At 42.0% G+C, this 20515-nt stretch overlaps 1 protein-coding gene across 1 annotated transcript in view; it reads left to right on the top strand.

The window, feature by feature from the left end:
* Positions 1-20515, top strand: part of atrnl1a (attractin-like 1a) — a gene marked incomplete at both ends in the record, with an annotated part of 208612 nt that overhangs the window by 56814 nt on the left and 131283 nt on the right. Inside the window, 8 exons of the mRNA XM_079168380.1 lie at positions 2135-2253; positions 2761-2877; positions 3612-3744; positions 7197-7384; positions 10177-10390; positions 10873-11064; positions 19983-20225; positions 20377-20514. Coding sequence (XP_079024506.1) covers positions 2135-2253; positions 2761-2877; positions 3612-3744; positions 7197-7384; positions 10177-10390; positions 10873-11064; positions 19983-20225; positions 20377-20514 — 1344 coding nt within the window. The remainder of the gene's footprint in view (positions 1-2134; positions 2254-2760; positions 2878-3611; positions 3745-7196; positions 7385-10176; positions 10391-10872; positions 11065-19982; positions 20226-20376; position 20515) is intronic.

The following is a 20515-nucleotide window of genomic DNA, read 5'->3' on the forward strand; positions in this document are numbered from 1 at the left end:
ACACCAGGGTCCTGTCTGCCCAGCTGATCCTTTGCCATTTGTTACTTTCTGTCTCTCTCCCTAAATAGTTTCCCTGTCATGTCAACAGACTTTTCCTTAAATGTACAGCACAATCCCACCTAAATGTTGCTCCCAAAAGACCAATTATTTCATGGGAGTAATAATTATTCCGAAGGATTTGGCTTCTGAAGTTTGTTTGCATACCATAATAATGGGAACAGAAGGTCAATGCTGCAACAATTACCTAATTTGGAAGTAATTAGGTTGAGTCCAAACCCTCCTCCTCCCCCTCATCTCTCTCTGCCAGATTTAGTTTGAGGATTTGGTTTGAACAAAAAGCAATCATGCTAATGGTTGTACTGTAAGATTTAAATAGAACAACATGGATTGACTGTTTTAAAAGAGCATACCGGTGTTTTTTTCATGTTTAAGTCCATTTACTACAAACCAGATATACTTTATATACATTTGATGTCGTAAACCATCACAGTCGACATCAAGTCTGCCTTTTTTTCATGGTCACATGATCAATATATGATGATAAAGTACAGACCTTTCAAATCAATCTACAGTTAAGCTGCCTTACCACACAAACATTACCAACACAATTTGCCTAGCAACAACTCTGCTGGTTGATTTGAATGCTAATGGAAATCAATCGCTGTCTGGAACAGTTTAGAAGAATTATAAAAATCTAAAATTGTCAGAAAATGGTTGATAAATGGCCGGCAATGTGAAATAGAGATTTGTAGGAAAGCAAACAAACAAAAACAACACATGCATGGACCTTCAGATGCATGATGGGCGTCTGACTGATTAAACATGCCCCAGATCCGTGTTTTGCCGGAGCTCTGCTTTAATCTCACATGCATATTCATTATGAAAACAGCAGCACAGCGTGTGTAAATGAAAGTAAACAGCGTGATATGTAAACAGCATGATATGATTTTCATCACTTCCACACATGATAATTACATCCTAGTGTCATGAAAGCATTACTTGCACACGGCCCACCACATGAGTCTTTAGTGCGACTTCCTGACATACATGCCGGATGGAGATTCCACCCATGCTTTTCAGACTGATGCCCACTGACTCAGACTTTTTACTCCTTTGCTCAACACTTGTTAGATCATTACAAAGCGTTTCTTTACTCGATTATGATCAGTGGCCATTGATCAGCGCACTTTTAATTAGAGCAGAATTCCCAGCAGATTAATTCATATTTTTTAATACAACAAGAAGGAAGAACTAAACTCTCTTCAAAGGTGCCGTAGATGTCGTTATGAAACATTTTACTTGTCAAAGAGAGTTTCCCATGTCAGCTGCAAACTGAAGAGCATTAAATGTGAACCAGCTAGAGGGATCACACATTTTGTGCTTCTGCGATATGAAGTGTTGAATAATCACATAATGTCTGTCACTGACAGGTTCAATTTCACATGTAGTTTTGCCTGAAACCACTCATGCACCTACTCACTCAATTTGCCTTTTCTTCTTAGGATTCAGTCGTGAACCTCTGACGAAGTAAAGTATCGCCACATTACGATACAACTACACAACCACACAGGCTGTGGCAAAAAAAACTAACTCTATCTGCTATTTTTATCTGTTTTACTATGTTTTTTATTTAACGTTTATTGGCCAGAGATTTTCAATCTCTTCTACAAGGGGATCCCGGCCAAGATAGCTGTTTCACACAAGCACCACAATAAAAAACACATAACGATACTTAAAGACGGAAAAAAACGACCAGCTAAAAGTTCAAAACAACATAAAAACGTTCACATAAAAGAGACCACGGACTTTAAACAAACCAGCAAAATGCACCATTCAAAGAGTCATTCAGTGTCAGGACAAGTACGTTCAGTGCACCAATGATCCTTAGTCCCACGTTTAAAAACCTGTCTTAAAACGTCTCTGTAGCTCACACCAAGATGAGGGTCCTTAACTTTAAAAGCACTTTCACCGAAAACAGTGCAGGTTCTAGGGATGACTTATCTAATCCATCGGCATGATCGGAGGTTGTAGCTACAGTAGAGCGCATTGATACCTGTAAAGTGGTTTTATACATGAAGCATGTTGTGTCACATGTGTGTGTTTATGGCTGCGCGTGTGCTCTGCCCTCCTCCAGACAGTACAGACGAGCGGTGTTTCCGGTTCTCAGACTGTGCCAGCTGCACCGCCAACACGCGGGGCTGTCAGTGGTGCGAGGACAGGAAGTGTCTGTCTGCATCCAGTAACTGCACTGTGGTGAGTCCTCAGTGGCTGTGGAGCAGGAACCTTGTTTAGTGGCCCCTTGAGGCTGCAGTGTTTATTAGACCTCACAATAACCAGAGTGTTTGATGGAACAAATAACATCCTGATGATTCTGGTCATCTAGCATCAAGCCAGTAGAAGGATAAAGTGAACAGTTTGTCCCAAGGGTGGTGCCAGAAGAAAGGGGTCATAAGGTCAAGACGATTAATAGTTTATGATATTTTCTCATGAATGTTAATTAGTCAAACAATAATGTATTTTAAGATGTGATTTAGGTTGTGTGTTATTTTATTTAAATAACTTTGGATCAATGAGTTTTTTGTACTTTTTCTGGAGCTCATTTTGTTTTTTCTGTGTCTCTTTCTCTATTTTTACTCCCAACCTGCCTTTTCTGTCTTTCTTCGTATGTGTGTCTGCATGCTGCTTTTTGTCTGCTTGGCTGTGTTTCAATATGAATCTGTGTGTGTGTGTGTGTGTGTGTGTGTGTGTGCGTGTGTTTAGCTGACTCTGGAGCTGGCACAGCAGCATGGCGGCGCTCTGTCTCTGTCTCGTCCACCGACCATGTTGTCTGAACATCAGCTGAGCTTGTGGAAGCACGGAGCCAGAAGGAGGGGACATGTGTGTATTATTTGACACTTGACACTTGCTGTTAGGCTGCAGGTCGGGTTGCATCAGGTTTGCGATCATGAGGTCAGAGCAGGTTAAATGGAAATCAGGGTGAATCTAAATCACAAATTTACATTTAATTGTTATCCTTCTTCTAACCGTTCCTTGACAGGGATTATAAATGGTGTTAGAGAAAGAGCACTTGGGGTTCAGTCTAATGTAATGAAAGAGAACGAAACAAAGTAAAATCATGTACATACACTGAAACAATGGAGGTTGACATTGTATTTACAGTCAGCTTAGTTTCTTTTTTCTAAGACAAAGGTCACAGAGATTTAACATCCTTTTGTAAAAGACAGGTTTCTTTTTCTCAGGCTACAACAGAGCACTGACTGACGTAGAGTAGGGTTTTAACCCCAAGGAGAAGAACAAGAAATTTATATTTTCTGTTGAGAAGAACCAGCATGGATCCTAAAATTGAACATTTGCTGCAGGGTAATTGAGACGCGTACAGCTTCAATGCAAAGTCCATCTCAGTATATTGTGTCCCTCATATCGATTTCTCTTCTCACTCTGCATTTTGGCTCTTTTGATTCCCTCAACCATCAAACTTTCTTCATCTCCCACTCTCGTTGCACACTGTGTTGATTCCTTCATGCTCATTGCATTTACTGTAAAAAAAAAATAGGACACAGATTTTGAGGTTTCAACTGGACTGATATTGTTTCTTCTGCGTGTGTTTGAAGTCGGTGAGGGACTCGTCCGGCTGTAAGCACAGGGAGGAGCAGGAGTGTTTCAGACTGGCCAACTGCAGGAGCTGCTCCCTCAACGTCAACTGTCAGTGGGAGCTGCAGCAGCAGGAGTGTCAAGCACTTCCTGGTGAGGAGACACACTCGTGCACACACACACACACACACACACACACACACACACACACACACACACACACACACACACACACAGAGAGAGAGAGTGAACATGCTCACTTATTAGAGCCAGATTGCCACTTGTCTTAAACACGGGGTACATCAGACACGCACAGCTTCAGAGAGTTTGCGTGTTCCCACGGCTGCATATTATTGGTGGTCTTCACAAATCAACACTCTACTACTGTACATCCATGCGGGCACGTTCACAGAGAGGATTAGCATAACTTCAGAAACATGCTCTCCATTCAGATGCAAAGGAAAGTAGGCCAATTACACATGTTTACTGGATGTTCTGAATATGGATCCTTTGCTGCAACAAACTCAAGTCCACAAAGTCCTCCACGCTTCGGTCCACACCGCTGTGGAGCCTTCAGCGAGAGCTGCTCTCACTTTGACTTTGGCGCTCGCATGACTGAGGGCAAAGGAAATGCTCTTGCTATTTGAATCCACAAATGATCCTGTTCCGTGCGGTGTCTCATGGCGCTCAGGGCTCGCTAGCTATCTTGCTCTGCTGTGAGTTGGGCGTTCGCAGTAGCTCTAAGCAGAGGTTGGTATTGCGTTTGCTCCCTGTCTTCTGTCCACATCAAGGCCCCGTAGCGTGGTACGCATCTTCCCACTTTGGGTTGCTATGAACTGTTAGCCTGCTCTGCTGTTCAGCTGAGGTAAAATAGTTTAAATGTGGAGCGCTGGATGATAATCCCAAACATAATGGTTTTGGTATTTTGCAGGTCAAAAGGCATCTCTGCGTTTAAATCTGGGCTAAATGTTTTGAAATTTTTATTCGATAGATTAGATATAATCATTATTTCAACATCTTTTAACTGTCTATGCTTCAACATTAACTTTGGACCTTAAAACTCACACACTGAAAATGTCAAAAACTAAATTCTAATTAAGCCCAGTTTGACTCTACACATGTACATTTTGTTTGAGCAGCAAATCCTTAAATTGATGCTCACTGGGATTTTAGAAATCCTCCGATGATGTAATCACTGTATTCTGTGGTCATCAAATGAGTTCAGGTTAAACCCCGGTCATCCTACCTGATGCATTGTTTGGCTTTTCGACCCTGATGGCCTTCTTACAGAGGGCAGTGTTTGTTCCAGGTCCAGCTTCCACCCTTGCAGCTCTGCAGCCTTAATACACAAGTTGGATATTTTAGGATGCCGCATTCCTATTACTGTGTTACATGACGCAGCATGTGTCTCTGCATCCCTCTACAGACCTTATATTAGTTAATTATACACATATTAGGGACTTCGGTTTGCATCGAAACAAATGGTGAAACAGCTTTAAGTTTGACATCCATTATATTGCTGTTTAGTGTCGATATAATGTGGTATAATCTGCTCAATTTGGCCATTTAGTTCCTGACTTTCCCATTATAGCCCCCCTCTGGCAGAAAACAAAGTAGTTTATTTTCTGTTGGTTTAAAACGGAGTAGCTCCTTGCTTGGCAGTCTCTTGTCCTTGCAATGTATCTTGTTTATTGTTGAGTATTAGAAGCCAGAACGGCTATAATCTTTTCCCTCCATTTTGTTTAAAGCTTGTTAGCGTGGCGGAGTTGACAACTTTGTGCTGCAGCCACTGAGCTCCATTGTGTCTTAGACTTTTTGTGTTTTGTCGACTGGGGCCTTGTCTCTTGTCTAGTCTTTCGTATGTGTGAACAGGAAGTAACGGCGCAATTTTGGACACGGCTTTTCAAAGGGTCATTGGCCACATGAATGAAATTGCTACGTCTTTGTGTGTGTTTTTGAGTCCATTAGTGTGACAAGGCTAGAAACAAAGCTTCGGTATTTTTCATGATTTTCTTTGAAGATGAATTTGCAGTAATAGTGTGGCTAAAATGAGCTGGGATAATGGGAACTAGCTCTACCACCATGGCAGCTGTGGCCTTTTCTTTAGACACTGTTATGATTAATTATGCTAAATGGCCTGACATGTTTATCTCTACTTTTACACAAAGACCGTAACCTAATCTATTTATGTTTGTACTCCTCCTCCTCCTCCTCGTACCCTGTCATCTGTCTCCTGTTCTCTCGTGTTTGGTAGATTATTGCCCGTTGCTATTGCTTTTGGGGGGTAAATGAATAAATAAAGAAAGCAGGTATTTTCTTTTCTGTAGCATGAAAAGGTTGGTGATGGAAGCCATTATGGGCCTGTGATTGTAATCAGTCCTGGAGTCCAAAATAAACAGCCGTGCTCAGTGGAGGCAGGATGACTTTTTCTTCCCTTTCATCCCGGCTAATTGAACGGCCTCAAACTCCCACGAGGTGCTACCAAGTGACCGTGATGAGAACAATTAGTTGACATATGCGTTTTTTTTAATGGGAGAGTTTCTCAGCCTGTGTTAAGACTCTTCAATCATCACAGATATTCACTTTTCTTTATCCCATGTGTGACATAGGCTTACATCTGCAACTCCTGCGAATTCTTTGTTTCACTGATGAGCCAGTTTACTACAAAGCAAGAATGTGGGGATCTGGTTTCAAATAACAGCATAAATCAACAATGACATCAGCCTCTAAAACCAGCCCAATATGTTATTTATCAACTACAAGTATTTCTCTTTAAGCTGTTCCATTTTCTGTTGATTTTGGCAGCACAGCTTATTTCCCAGGCCTTCACATCAACTTTAAATTCCAGTTCTATTCCCCTCTTGTCCTCTAGTTGCCCTGAGTGAGTTTTTCCACCTTTGCCAGTCACCTGACTGTCCACCTACCTGCACACCTGCCCTCACCTCATTAGTCTCAGTATACCAGCCCTCAACCAGATCTTCCTCTGCTTGTTTTTGATGATAAACTGCCTCTCCACGTTTGGCTTTTTGGATTTGCTAACTATGGACCTGTTAGTAACTTGGTATGGTAGTATTATTGCATGAAAACATTAGCGGTTAACATGCTAAATGGTACAAGCTAAAGCTAAATATATTAGAAAGCTAACTGTAGGCATCTTAATCTAATAAAAATGCAAAACATAAGTAAGAAATGTGCATGTTAGCATACTCAAAACGACAAGCTTAAGCTAAACATGAGCATGATTGTTTGCTAATTATCGGCACATTAAATTGCTAACCTTTAGCTTGTCATGTAGCCTTATACAACTATATGCATGTCAAGATGCTAAAATTAGTGTTGTAGCATTCCAATGTTTACTGTACTTGTGTTCAATGCTACCCTTTAGCACATGGGAATGCTATCAGCCAAACAGTTATTTTATCCCCCTAAAAATGTAACATCAGGAGAAGTTGTCTTTGTACATTGGACAACAATGTTTTCCGATGTTGAATGGACAATGAAGGAAAACCCATACTAGCAGACTCTCACTGTAAGCTATATGATAAGTATTAATGTAAAGACGTCTGTACTGGAGGTGTGAAGACAATGTATGTCTTTGTGTGCAGGCCAGCTGTGTGGGGAGGGCTGGAACCACGTCGGGGAGGCCTGCCTGAGGATCAACTCCAGCAGTGACAGCTATGACAATGCCCAGCACTACTGCAAAAACCTGGGAGGAAATATTGCCTCTTTGCTCACAGACAAACAAGTCCATTTTGTTCTGGAGGAGCTACAAAAATACCAACTGCAAGACAAGGTGGGTGGTGTGAAAAAAAAAAGAAGTTAATACGCCTGTAAAGGAAATGCATGCTAACGGTGTTGGTTGAAAGCTATCTGGCTTCTCTGTGCTATACAACTGCGGCGGCTATTTACACACCATTGTGCTGCGGGTCACATTTTGGATCATCTAATTGAATGTTGGCATAAAAAAACTAGAATGACAGCATATTACAGGTGTGTCTATTCTGTTCCTGAATGAGCAAAGTTGCTCTTTTCAAATCAGTGCACATTTTTTCTTGCAATGATTCAACCTGTGAACTTGAGTTTGTAAACATTATAAAACCCTCCGACTCAGTTCTTTTCACCAATACTAACACCACGCATGGTTAAGATCATTTTAAGACTACTTTGATCAGATACTCTGATGCCCGTACCTGAAAGTTATGGGTCACCATAACCTTCTCCCTCTTCATACCGGCAGTCTATTGATCCCTTTTTAGTTCGAAATTCCCTCTTTGTGTTTCTGCTCTCCTCTGCAGAGCTGAGTGTTTCCCCGCACAGCAGTCTGTGGAAACATAAAGAGGGAGTTCAGACTCAAAATACTAACGTCAGAGGGTAGCCGCTTGATTTGTCAAACTCCTTTGACTCGCATTAGTAAGAGATCGCCTCAGGGTCGGTATGGAGTGGAGGTAATAAAAAAAGAAAAAAGAAAAGTGCAGAAAAAACACATGGATCTTATTGGGACTGGTTTATAGTTCAAGTTAGGAAGGAAATAAATGTAAATTATTTACAGTACTGCACCATACAGTAAAATAGCTGCATCTGCATGTGACTGCAGCTTTCAGCTCTATCTCCCGAGAATGAAGTACTGCAATGTGTTGCTGATTGATGTAGACAATATCACGTAATGTACATAAAACAATGTCGCATCAGACGTATAAAGCTATTTATTAGTAGATGCAAAAGAATGTGTGGCCTCAAGATAATACAAGTTGTGTATCAACAGTCTGATTAATGACAGAACCAGGCAGAGAGTTTTTTCTGAAGGGATCACATTTTGGATGCAAGTTGAAATTTCTCACCAGGACATTTCTGATGTGGCTTCAAGGCATTAAAAATAAACTTTACTGAAACATTCTTAGCCCCCCGGTGAAGAACACAAATCAGCTTCATCATCACCTTTCATCATAAAAAACCCAGATGTCTACAAACAAAAAAAAGAAGAGTGACAGGATGTGAATGTTTCAGTAACGCGTTCATGTGTGATTCTTTACCCGGCTGCTCTTCAATGAGCCGGTCACCAGATCAAACGCCTATTAAAACAGATTTAACCGTCGACTTGTTTGACCACTCAGGCTTTTTTTGATTGATGTGCCGCGTCAGGAAGATATGTGAGCAAATATATGAACGCTGTCAGAAGAAGAGAGAGAACCACACTTTCTCAGATAAACAGTTGTGTTTAATCTACCCTTTGATGCTTTTAGGTCATGAGGATTCTAAATCTCTTGTTTTGTCATTCCACTTTTTTTGCGATCACAAATTGAATTTACTATCTCTGTAAATTCAATTACCAGATACAATCCAGATCGCAAAGGATTGCAAACAGAGCTGCTGAGTAGAAGAGCTTTTGGGTGAATGTGTGGGCATAAATACAAACACAGCGTAGCGTTTAGGCCTTTTGTAGTATGTTTTTTTTTTATTTTTATGAAATGAATCACAGCTGTGGGAAAATACTTTGGATTTCTATCAGATGAAACTCTTTTCATAATCATTACGGGCCTTTTACTAAACAAATCTCACTTGTTTTCTCAGCAAATAATTCAGATGTTCGCTGAGCTCCACTTCGCTCAGCTGCTATAATTACAGTCCCTTTTGAACATCCTTTCCCCAATTAGTATGTGGTGAATCTGAACAGTTTCTGCTTTTACAACAATTACAGTCATTTGCAGCAGGTTTGATTTTGGGATCCGCTTTAATGTGAAACATCATGTTTGTTGTTCAGAGTTGCCAGCCGTGTGACTTCTCCTCTTGGCAAAGGGAGACTTTCTTTCTTGTTAGTTGCTTCTCTATGTGGACTTTCATTATTTTCTTATTATTATGAAGACTTTTTTTTTTTTTTTGCCCACACATTCAAACATATCAACAATTCTAGGACACTGTCCCTGTGGACATGTGAACTGCATACAATTAGGGTTCGTTATTTTCCTTTTTTGTTTCTTTGACAACAAAACTAAGAACACGAGAAGCGACTAGTATCTGAGGTTAGTTGGATTCCTTTTGTTCGTTGCTGTTTTTAATGTTCTTTCAGCGACTCTGTCTGATCTGCAGCTCAAATCGTTGCATTTTCTCACCATTTTTCCATTCTTCGTTACCGTGTTTGGCCTAGAAATTGGCCTAAATTGGCCTAAAATGCTAATGCTTGAAAATCTGCCACAACTCCTCAGCTCTACTGATATTATAGTGTGCACAATACTTCCACATATGTTTTCCTTAGGAACTGGGAATCTCAAAAGCATTGTGGGAAAAGTTACTGTGACTGTAAACACCAGTATAGCAACACTGAACAAAAATACATGTATCGTTTTAAATGGAACTCGGCCTTTTAATGTCAGAAGAAATGTTCAAGAGAATTGCAGAAGCTCCTTCTGTGACTGCGATCAGACAGTGTGTGTGTGTGTGTTAGGACAGTGTGTTTTAATCTATATGTTCGTATACTAAGTGAATTTATATTTTCAAACTCACAGGCGAATAAAGACAATGTAAATCATGTATTATACGTCTAACATATCTGCTTCTTGTGCTCTTTCTCTCACCACTGTGTCTCTGCAGACATTGTCTCCCTGGGTTGGCTTGAGGAAGATCAACGTGTCTTACTGGGGCTGGGAGGACGCGTCACCCTTCACCAACACCAGCCTGCGTTGGTTACCTGGAGAGCCCAGCGACTCGGGCTTCTGTGCCTACCTGGAGCGGGCGCAGGTGGCTGGTCTTAAAGCCAACCCCTGCACGGCCACCACCGACGGCCTGATCTGTGAAAAACCTGCCGGTGAGATGGAATGAGTGAAGGAGAGAGAGAGAGAGAGAGAGAGAGAGAGAGAGAGAGAGGAGAGAGAGAGAGAGAGAGAGAGAGAGGAGAGAGAGAGAGAGAGAGAGAGAGAGAGAGAGAGAGAGAGAGAGAGAGAGAGAGAGAGAGAGAGAGAGAGAGAGAGAGAGAGAGAGAGAGAGAGCACAGAGCACAGGATACAACTCAGACTGGAGGCTACAGTTTATTTTCTGTTCAGACAAATTAACAGGTGGTAAAACAAAACTCCTGGGCAAAAAGTATCAACGAATGAAAGAGACGGTAAACCGTTAAGAAGAATTCCAGTGATTTGGCTCACATTTCTCAACCACACTGACATTTTCTGTGCTGTTAGAATGAGTAAAGTAGGAGCTGTGTTCAATGCATCCTTTGCTGTTTGATGAACTCAATCTCACATCGAACTTCTAAAAGTTTGTCGTCTGTCTCCGTTTGTCCCCATCGCTCAGGGAGTCCGCAGAGTCAAAGTGCCCGTCCCTGTCGGACACCTTGCTCCCTGCGCGCCAGCTGCGCCAACTGCACCAGCCAGGCCATGGAGTGCATGTGGTGCAGCAGTACGCAGCGCTGTGTCGACTCCTCGGCGTACGTCATCTCCTTCCCCTACGGACAGTGTCTGGAGTGGCAGACCCAGGACTGTGCAGGTGAGACGGGGGGGAAAGTGAACACGGGCGCGGGGTGTCGGTCATGATGATTTTCCGTAGTAACTTCAACGCATTAATTTATTGTAATATGATGTACTGTTGCAGTTTAAACTATACATCTATGCAAAGTCACACCCTGTCTGGACCGGCTACAGGGACCCACAGACATTAAATACTCTGAACTTTACAATAAGCTCTTTTCCGTCATGATATTTCAACTTTTACTGAACTTTTTTTTAGATCTCTACACTCTAAAGTAGATCATCTGGCAAGACTTTTGGTCTTACTGTTGGTGTTATTTCGGGTTTATTAGCCACATGGGGTGTGGGAGACATGGTGGCGGGTGTTCGACTTGCATCTCCCACCGCGGGGCATGCTGAGGTGTCTCTGACTCCATCCTACTGTGCTCTGCAGAGTTAGGGAGGAGGAGGTTTATTGAGAAAGGTATGGCTGCCATTGTTTGCCAAGTGGCTGCGTGGACACAGTAGAGTCATTTAGTCTTTCAAATGTCTTCTGGATACTTGGCTTTGATACTTTCTTTATGTCCATTTCTTGTATACAGTTTATCGGTGCACTCAGTCTTTTTTAGTAACTGTCAATTTTGATCTTCTCCTTTTGGATCAGTAAATGTCAACTCGGAGCGCTTTCTTCCGTAAAAACTAAAGTAGATTTAACAGCCCGAAACAGTCTCCAATTCCCTTAAAGTGTGTTTTTCTTCAGGTGGCTTGTGTAGGAAACAGATGAAGCAGAATGCATTCTGGGCCTTCGCCGATCGGCGCTGGAGCCGATAAATATGATTGTAACTTTTCCAGTGTTAGTGGGTGTTAGTGGGATTGTTGTCCAGTGGGAAAGGGGCGACACAGTTGAGGTCAAACGTGTGTGGCTATGAGCTTAGATGGATAGATATAGATGAATGAGGTGGTGTATAGGGCTCCGCTCACACCTCTGATGATGCAACGTTGTGTGAACATGGAGTTATTATAGACTCCTTTCCTATTGATCCCTTTCTTATCAGCAGTCAGGTCTCCACCTCGCACACACACTGACACAAACACTGAGGCAGCGCCACCTCTCCTGTAGCTACAGGGCAGAAAATCGATCATCTACAGTGACACATGACAAGCTCAATATGAAGTCCCGGCTGCTGTCTCTTAACATTCCTCTCATATCAACACCTCCCCGGGGATGCTGGAGGTTCTTCAGACAAGTACGTACAGTAGATGTGCAGGAATGTTTGTCTATGTGAGAAACAAGAAGATCATCAACCATGAAAACGGAAATATTCCTTGACTGTTATTAAGTCATTTATGTGTAACATGGTCTTCAGTAGTAGAAACAAATAATAAGTACGACTGATTTAAAATGTATTCATATCATTCACTTAAACAAAATACATTGGATGGGAAAGAGTCACACACCTGAGTCTTTGTCTATAAGAACAATGAGAATAGGCAAACTGCAGAAGTATATTTTACATTATTTTGCACAACAATTTCCTTTTTTTCCCAAATCAATGAAGCATTTAACAAGCAAATAAAACAAATAATAACCGACCTAGACAGAAGACTTGACAAACCTAAGTAAGTGTTTTAATTATGTTCGTTGCTGTTTCATTTCGGAAAAGTCGAGGCAAAAATAAAAGCATATTTCTTCTAGTTTCTAATGGAAGAAAATATATAAAAAAATCAAACTGTCAAAGTACTCCCCTGTGGCAAAACTTTTGTAATGGTGTTTTCTGTCTTTTGTTAGACAAATAGTCAATTTGTACTCCGTGTTCTTGTTTCTGAGGAGTTAAGAAAACAGCTTCAAAGAGTTAGAGATGTTCTTATCTCGTGACTGGTGATTATTATTCCTTGCTGGTGCCAGACAGCTCTTCAGCCTACTGTTAGCAAGCCACGATTGTTTTCCCTTCTTTTGTTTTTAGATTCAGCTCTTACATAATGGCTCTCCTTTTTTTCTCCTTTTCTCTTTTATTATTCATATCTCAGTTTGGTGGCAGAAGGTGTGTAGGAGGCCTTTGTTCTGCCACTCTTCACCTGTTGCTCAAACTATGGCATATCAAATACGACATGTTTTCCCCAAGTACAGCATTGTTGCTCTTCTACAGTCCCTCACTGTTCGCTTTGTGTTTCATACTTTCTGCTTCACTAATGGATTAATCGTGTCTTGTTTGGGAGACCATGTCTGCAGGCCACAGCTGAAGGATTCATGACCTCGGCTTTGGAAGCTGCTTCGCAAAAAACCCCACTATTGCTTGTGTGAGAATCCAATTTGAACTGGGTCATTTCTTTATCAGATAAATGTGGCCCAAGGCTTTGTGTATCATTCCCATTTTTCATGTCGGCTGGAGGCTCACTACACTCTCTCTTCAGCACTCTTGAAATAATTAGCTCCAGTGTTTTCCCAGCAGTCAGATTTTTTACTTTTTAGAGCTCCTTCGAAAGCAAGCTGATTTTTCAATCCCAGCCTAATTGTGCTGTACCATGCGTTCTCTTTATAGAATGGACTTTCTTTGGCTCATGTGACAGTTTCAGGCTTCACACTGTGTTCTTTTCTTTTTATCTCTCATCTCTGTGCCTTCAGCATCTGGTCCCTAAAGGTCTTGCACATGCAGCTATATGGCGGTGAATATGGCAACTGTAAATGAGTCTGCAAAATAACCCTTTTATTCCAGATGTCGTCAGGTAGCACTCCTCTTTACATAGCTCGTGAGGTCGACGTTTGCTTATGGTGTGTTCCGGCAGTAGCCACTGTGGACGCCCACGTGCAGATGTTTATCCTGCGTCTATCCTGTCGGTACTGCTGGCAGCCGATTTTTCATTGTTGTTCAGTAAATATATAGAAAGATACAGAATGAGCCGACTTTAACAAACAACAGCTTTGGAGATGGAGAACAACTCTCACATACCAAGGCACAACCGATGAATCAGTTCCGATGCAGTTATACAGTCGATATCGGGAGCATAAGAGCAGAAACTAGTGTTCAGCGAATGCCGGTCCATCTACAGGGCAGTGAAGAGCTCCATGCTACCACAGCAACAACAGGAATCTCTAGCTCCGGTCTTAACCACAGAGCAGAACTGATGTCATTCACAAACCTGTCCTAAGCTGCAGTCCATATTGTTTACTGCGTTGGCTCTGTACTCCCAACGCATTCGTTTTTGAATGAAACAATGAGTGGTTGAAGTGCTGCCGTTTTGATTTGAAGGTGCAAACATCCTCAACTGATTGACAGTGTAAGCAATGTAGCCTTTTTTACACTCAGTTCACCAATTATAAGTAATTGTAAAGTAATAATGGATGGTTGTGAAACAGCACCATTCAAATAAATATAATTTTTCACTTCTCTTTGTGAAATTCAATTTGCAGTGTCATTTGAAAGTTGCAGTTTAATAAGCGAAATACAGTTTTTTTTAAAATGTATTTTTAGTACAAAACAGTAAAGTATATATAGTTTATTTTAATACATATTAACTGCAAACACCATACTATGCTATTTAGTAGTTTGCGCTACAGTACTGAAGGCACTATGTGTTCAGGCCCATTGTTCTCCTGCATTGTCCTAAAGTTGCCGTCTGTAAACGACCCGCAAACGATTATTCAAAGCTTACATTCAGAACATTAAACTTTAAACATTAAACATTTACTCATTGAAGTACGACATGCTGCAGGACAGACATAAAACAAAACATAAAAATATTAGAAACACCTTTCAATGTTATAGTCAGTCAATAACACCACCTATAACCGCAGCATCAAAATATATTATAAAGATAATTCAACACCTCTCTGCCCTGTTTTAAAACGATAAAACTAAAAGACGGGGTTAAGCACAAGAGTCTTGGATTACAGTCTCCAGGAGCTTTTTATTCCTTCAGTCACTCACTGTGTGTATTTTTTAGACAGGTGAATACAGCCCCCCTCCCCTCTCCCCCCTCCCAGGCCAGATGATGGTTATGTTGTTGTAGCCGATATTGGTTTTGCTGTGCAGAGAAATAGGTTTATTTTCTCTGAGGCAATCCTCACAAAACACCGGTGTGTGTGTGTTTGCTTTTTTTCCGACACACGCTGCCCGTCTGCCGGTTCGTGGCTTCCCATGGTACGAGAGGAGCGAAGGAGAAGGCAGCTTATGGCATCTGTACTTGATGTATTATGTATGGAGGGGGGGGGCTCACACAGATCTGTACGCCGCCGGCTTCAGCGATGCTAACCGTCAAGTACTGTAGGAGAAAATGGATTACACAAGATGAAGCCAGACGACGCGTGCCATCCAGGGACGACGAACATCAAACTCCGGTGCGATGAACAGAATGTGCCACCGAGATGATTGTGCTGAGAGAATTTTTGATAAGATGAATATACCCCCAGCGGGAACCAGCAATCCTTCTTTGCTTCAACAAGATAACCTAAGTTCCCTCAGAACATATGACATGTGTTGTGTTTAGGCATCCTCCCGGTTATTTCTGTCAACGAGGACAACCTCATATTTTTCTTATTTTCAATTGAGCCCTATATGTTGGGAAGGTTTTTGGAAAGGAACACGGTGCAGAGTAGAAATGTGGACTTTATTTCTGTTCCTATCACATAAAGCACGTGGTGGATGTTTGCTATATAGCAGCCAACGTGTTTCTTGTTGACAGAACTTTGAAGGCATTAGGGCTCCCGGTCTCCGAGTGACGACGGCAACTTGTGAAAGTTTTGAGCGAGTGATGTTTCGTGGCGCCGGCTGAGATGCAAAACACGCGTCTATCTGGATTTGACCTAGTTACTACATTTCTCCTCCTGCTCTTAGACCCTACAGATGTGGCTGTTCCTGGCCAAAAATATCATGAACATTCTGTTATTCTGTACGTCAACTCAGTAAAATATGAAAGCCTCGTTCTTTTAAACTCAACTATCTCTGACTAACTTGTTTTAAATGTATCCATCTTATGGCGAGACACCACAGGTACATAACGTAAAAGAAAAATAGCTAATTGACTAAATAAAGGAATAGATATGGCCGTGACAATTCACAAACAATGTGAATTTTGGATGTTTTCTCTCCACCAATCTGAAAGAAGCTACATTTACTCTTTTGACCAATTGACCAGTGCATGAAACAAAGGGTTCTGCCTGTGTTATCTGCAGGTCGTCAGTCCTAAAATGCCTCACAAATGAAGCAGAGTTGTCCTTTTGTAACATGCTAAATCCACCAGCCTTACCTCATAATTCAGTGGCAGTAATTGCTTTAGATGTAAACGACTCTTTTGCCTCTACTGGAAATCGCCTGGAGCTAATGTCATGTAATAGCACAAGGTGCAGCTAAATCTTTGGCGCTGTTAGCTAAAGCTGGCCTTGTACACCCTGCAGGCACACGCGTGCTCCCTTATCCTCATCTACCCCGAGTCCACAAGACTATACAAGGCAAGAACCTCTCTTCATTCTTTCCATGTGGAACGCAGATTTGGCCAGATAGTTGGAAATGCTATTAAAAATCAGCTCATGCACAGAGCACATAGCAGGTAAATTATATTATCGGCACAGAAACCACAGTTTAGTAAGTGAGCATGTAAGGACTTCATGTTTTCTATCAATGCAGGGGTTGTCTCTCACATCTGTAAGACTCGTGTCATGTGGTGTCCTCTGGGCCCCCTTTCTTCATATTTGTGGCATGCAGCCAGATGCCTGAAATATTTGATGCATTTGCTGTCACGGATTTTGACATGTTTCACAAATGAATTGCAGTCAAGCGCTGCAAATGCACCTTGCAATGTGGCAAGTACGTGTGTAGAGATGAACTGTTTGAACGGGTCACTGAAGATGTGAAACTAGAACAGAATGTTTATAGATAGATAGATGGATCCGTCTTGATCCAAGGCTTTAAAAAACAAATCCAGTAAAGTTAAAGGTTCTAGGACATGAAATTTCTCTCACATGCGTATTTTGCTGAATCAAATGGAACCTGTTGTGTGGATCATAATGTCCGTTTGTACCCAAAAGCTGATTTTTGTGAAATGTTTATGAGAAATGCAACTGTTTCCATAAAAGTGTCTGTCAGGTGTAAAAGGGGTTCACCTCAAGGCAAACACATTGTTTTTCGTACACTGATCAGCTTTAAGATTCTGGGCTGTTCTGCTTCTTCTCTCAGGCTAGAGGAAAGAAATCATCCAAAATACACATTTAGGCGTCAATTTCACTGCTCCGTCTGTTCGCGTCTGTAGATTTCTCCTAAATTCACCAACATTTCTGAAAACTCGTAATGGAAAACACGTGAGTAATCAACTGGGATGTCTATTGATTATTGTTTTACCCTTTAGTGTAGTGTGACTTTTACAAAACACATCTTTTTCTCAGACTCTGAGACAGAAATCTCCACTTCAGTAGCAATTACGTACACCAAGCTTTCCAGTTTCATTAACAGCCTGAGATAGAAATGATCAAATATGTGAAAAAGATTAGTTGACAGTATTTCCCGATTAAGGGAGTGATACAAAGCAGGGGGGAGACATGGCTGCCACATAGTGGGTGCAAATTGGATCAATTATATCAAAGATAGATGAAGACTTTTGTGAAAATACAAAGGTTTGGCACATTTGTCTTACAAAGAGCGGCTACCAATTCCCTGCAATTTGAGTCATATTTGAGAAATTGATGAACGGCCTGATATATTTATTGGGTATTAAAGTCGTGGGTGTATAAATATGTACTTTTCTAGCAGACGAAACCCCACTGTGTGGTGGATTTGGGGTATTCTGTTGAACTGCCTCTCTTTGAAGCGTTGACTATAGTGGAGATCCAGAGTGTTGTCGGAGGAGAAGTAAAATGAGGGAAGAAAAGAGGGGAGGTAAAAACCGGAGGGAGGAACGCGGTAGGGGAGACACGATAGAAGAGCAGATGAAGAGTTTCTTTTCTTTGGGATTTCATTTATGCCTAAAGTGTATTAGTGTCATCCCGAAAAAAAACAACGAATCTAATTAAATAAAAATGACAGGAAATGAGGGAGAAGAGGGTACAGTGGCAGCTCTTACAGAGCACGAGAGGGGAAGACGGCTTAGTGAATAGAGACCGCCAAAAAGATGCAAAAGAGGAGGATAAAAATGTGGCAGAGGGGAGATAAAGAGTGAATCCGAGAGAAGAAGTTTGTAATTATAAAGGGGCCGAGAGAACAAATGAATCAGCATTGCTGCAGTTGAATAATGCAACGAGGGGAGCACACACACACACACACACACACACACACACACACACACACACACACACACACACACACACACACACACACACACACACACACACACACACACACACAGAGGACAGGGGGAGTATTTCAAGCAGAGCTAGCTAGCAGGGACACAGAGAGAGAAAGAGATCCATGTTCAGCTAGAACATCTGTGGCTTATGGAAATGGCTCGTGTTCAAAAGAGAAACAACTTTCTGGAGAAAATGCTAATTTGACTTGACGCTGCATTTGAATCACCTTCGCCGGGGCCAAAAAAGAAAACAGCGCCTCGGATAACTCCCCTCAACCTTTTGGGTTTGTTGTGTACACGCCGAGATACCCACTGAGTTTATATTCCTACCTTTTCTCTCGTGCGTATTCCCACCCTCGCTTTGTAGACTTAAAATTCACTATGACGGGAAGACACGTTGATGTCGAGAGTGACGGACTCAAAACGAGCTGTAAAGTTAAAACCTGGGGAAAGGCCGGCTTTTCCAGAAAGAACAACAAAGAAAAGCTTGAATTCTTATTCTTCTCACTTATCGCCACATTCAGTGAACATAAAGGGCTTCAGTATGGAGATGTTGTTTTCTATTACAAGTATTGAATGCCATACCATAAAGAAAGTGTCATTTTTAATTTGCACCAGTGATGTGTTTTTGAATGTCACATCCACTTTATGAATACAAATGCGTTTCTCAACACGCTGAATGGTGTGGGGAAGAAAAGTCCATTTCTTTCTGAATGTCGAGGGTCAAAGAAAAAGGTGAGAACAAAAAGATGCTAAGTACATTAGAGGAGGCAGATCCCCGGAGGTGTTTATTGTGTTCATGCTCAGAGCTTGGAGCTGTTAGGATTAGCTTTAGTACAGTGTGAAGGACAGACTGTGGTCAGAACACGCCTTAAAGACGCTTTACCTTCAACGTGTGTCGAGGACAACACTGCTGAAAGGCAGATTTAGCTTCTGTTTAAATGCGTCTGCACAAATACGGCAGCACTAAAATACGTCTGAGCGACGCATTCAAGGTCTTTGTTTGTCGTTCAGTTCATTTAACCTGTTGATATTTGTCAGAGAAGTTCTGAGAAAGAATTACGGACACAATGAGATGAAAATGGAAAACGGTCACCTTCTGATTCATGGTGAATCTGCAAAAACATTGTTTTCTCAAAATTATTTGTTTCTCATTCTCTGAGCCAGAAATCTCCACTTCTTCTCTCCAGTTTCCTTTCTGTCTATATTCTGAAGGTTTCTACAGAGACGTTTGTTCATATAGCATCAGTAGCCTGATTTATAGAACATTTTATTCCTGAGAACATGGCAAAAATAGATTTTTTTTAATGGCTGGTGACATATCTTCTGATTTGTGATGTGATACAAAAATGCCCCAAAATTCCACATCTTTAAATCTATGCAAAATCAGCACATATTTAATAAAACAGTGCTTCATTTAAACAATCAAATAAGAAAGGATCCTGGTGGTTCTATTGGTTTCCCTTATTCACCTGGAGGGTCTCCTCTAATCGGACATCTTGGCAGATCAGAAAACTCCTTTTCGGTCATTTGCAACACTTTTTGGAAGGCACTGACAACCAGAACCCTCACAGACTCTTCCTCACTTCTCTCTAATTCCTTTCTGTCTCCTTTAATTCCTGATCACCTCACCCCCCCCCCCCCCCCCCCCCCCTTCTCCCTCCCCGCCTCGCATCCCCTCCACAGCCCAGAACTGTTCCGGTCTGAGGACCTGCGTCGAGTGTTTGGAGAGGACGGAGTGCGGTTGGTGCGGCGATCCCAGCAACACCGGCAGGGGCGTTTGCATGGAGGGGTCCTACCGAGGCCCCATGAAGCCTGCCGGCGCCAGGGCCGGGCCCCCGGACAGACTGCGAGACAGGGACATGGTGCTGGATCAGAGCCTCTGTTCATCCGACAGAGGCTACAACTGGGCCTTCATCCAGTGTCCCGGTGAGTGAACAGCTGGAGCGCATGCTCGTCTATTGGTCACATTCTGTCACCCGGCTGAGTAACAATGAATAACACCGCCACTCTCTGTGCTCACCTTCGACAACCTCTTTCATCAATACGCTGAACATAATCTTCCCAATCTTCCTCCCAGCGTGCCAGTGTAACGGTCACAGCAGGTGTGTGAACGGCAGCGTTTGCGAGCACTGTGGCAACCTGACGGCGGGGATGCACTGCCAGAGCTGCATGCCCGGTTACTATGGCGACCCCACCAACGGCGGGAAGTGCAACGG

This window comes from Pholis gunnellus (assembly GCF_910591455.1).
Source record: "Pholis gunnellus genome assembly, chromosome: 11".
Taxonomy (NCBI): Eukaryota; Metazoa; Chordata; class Actinopteri; order Perciformes; family Pholidae; genus Pholis; species Pholis gunnellus.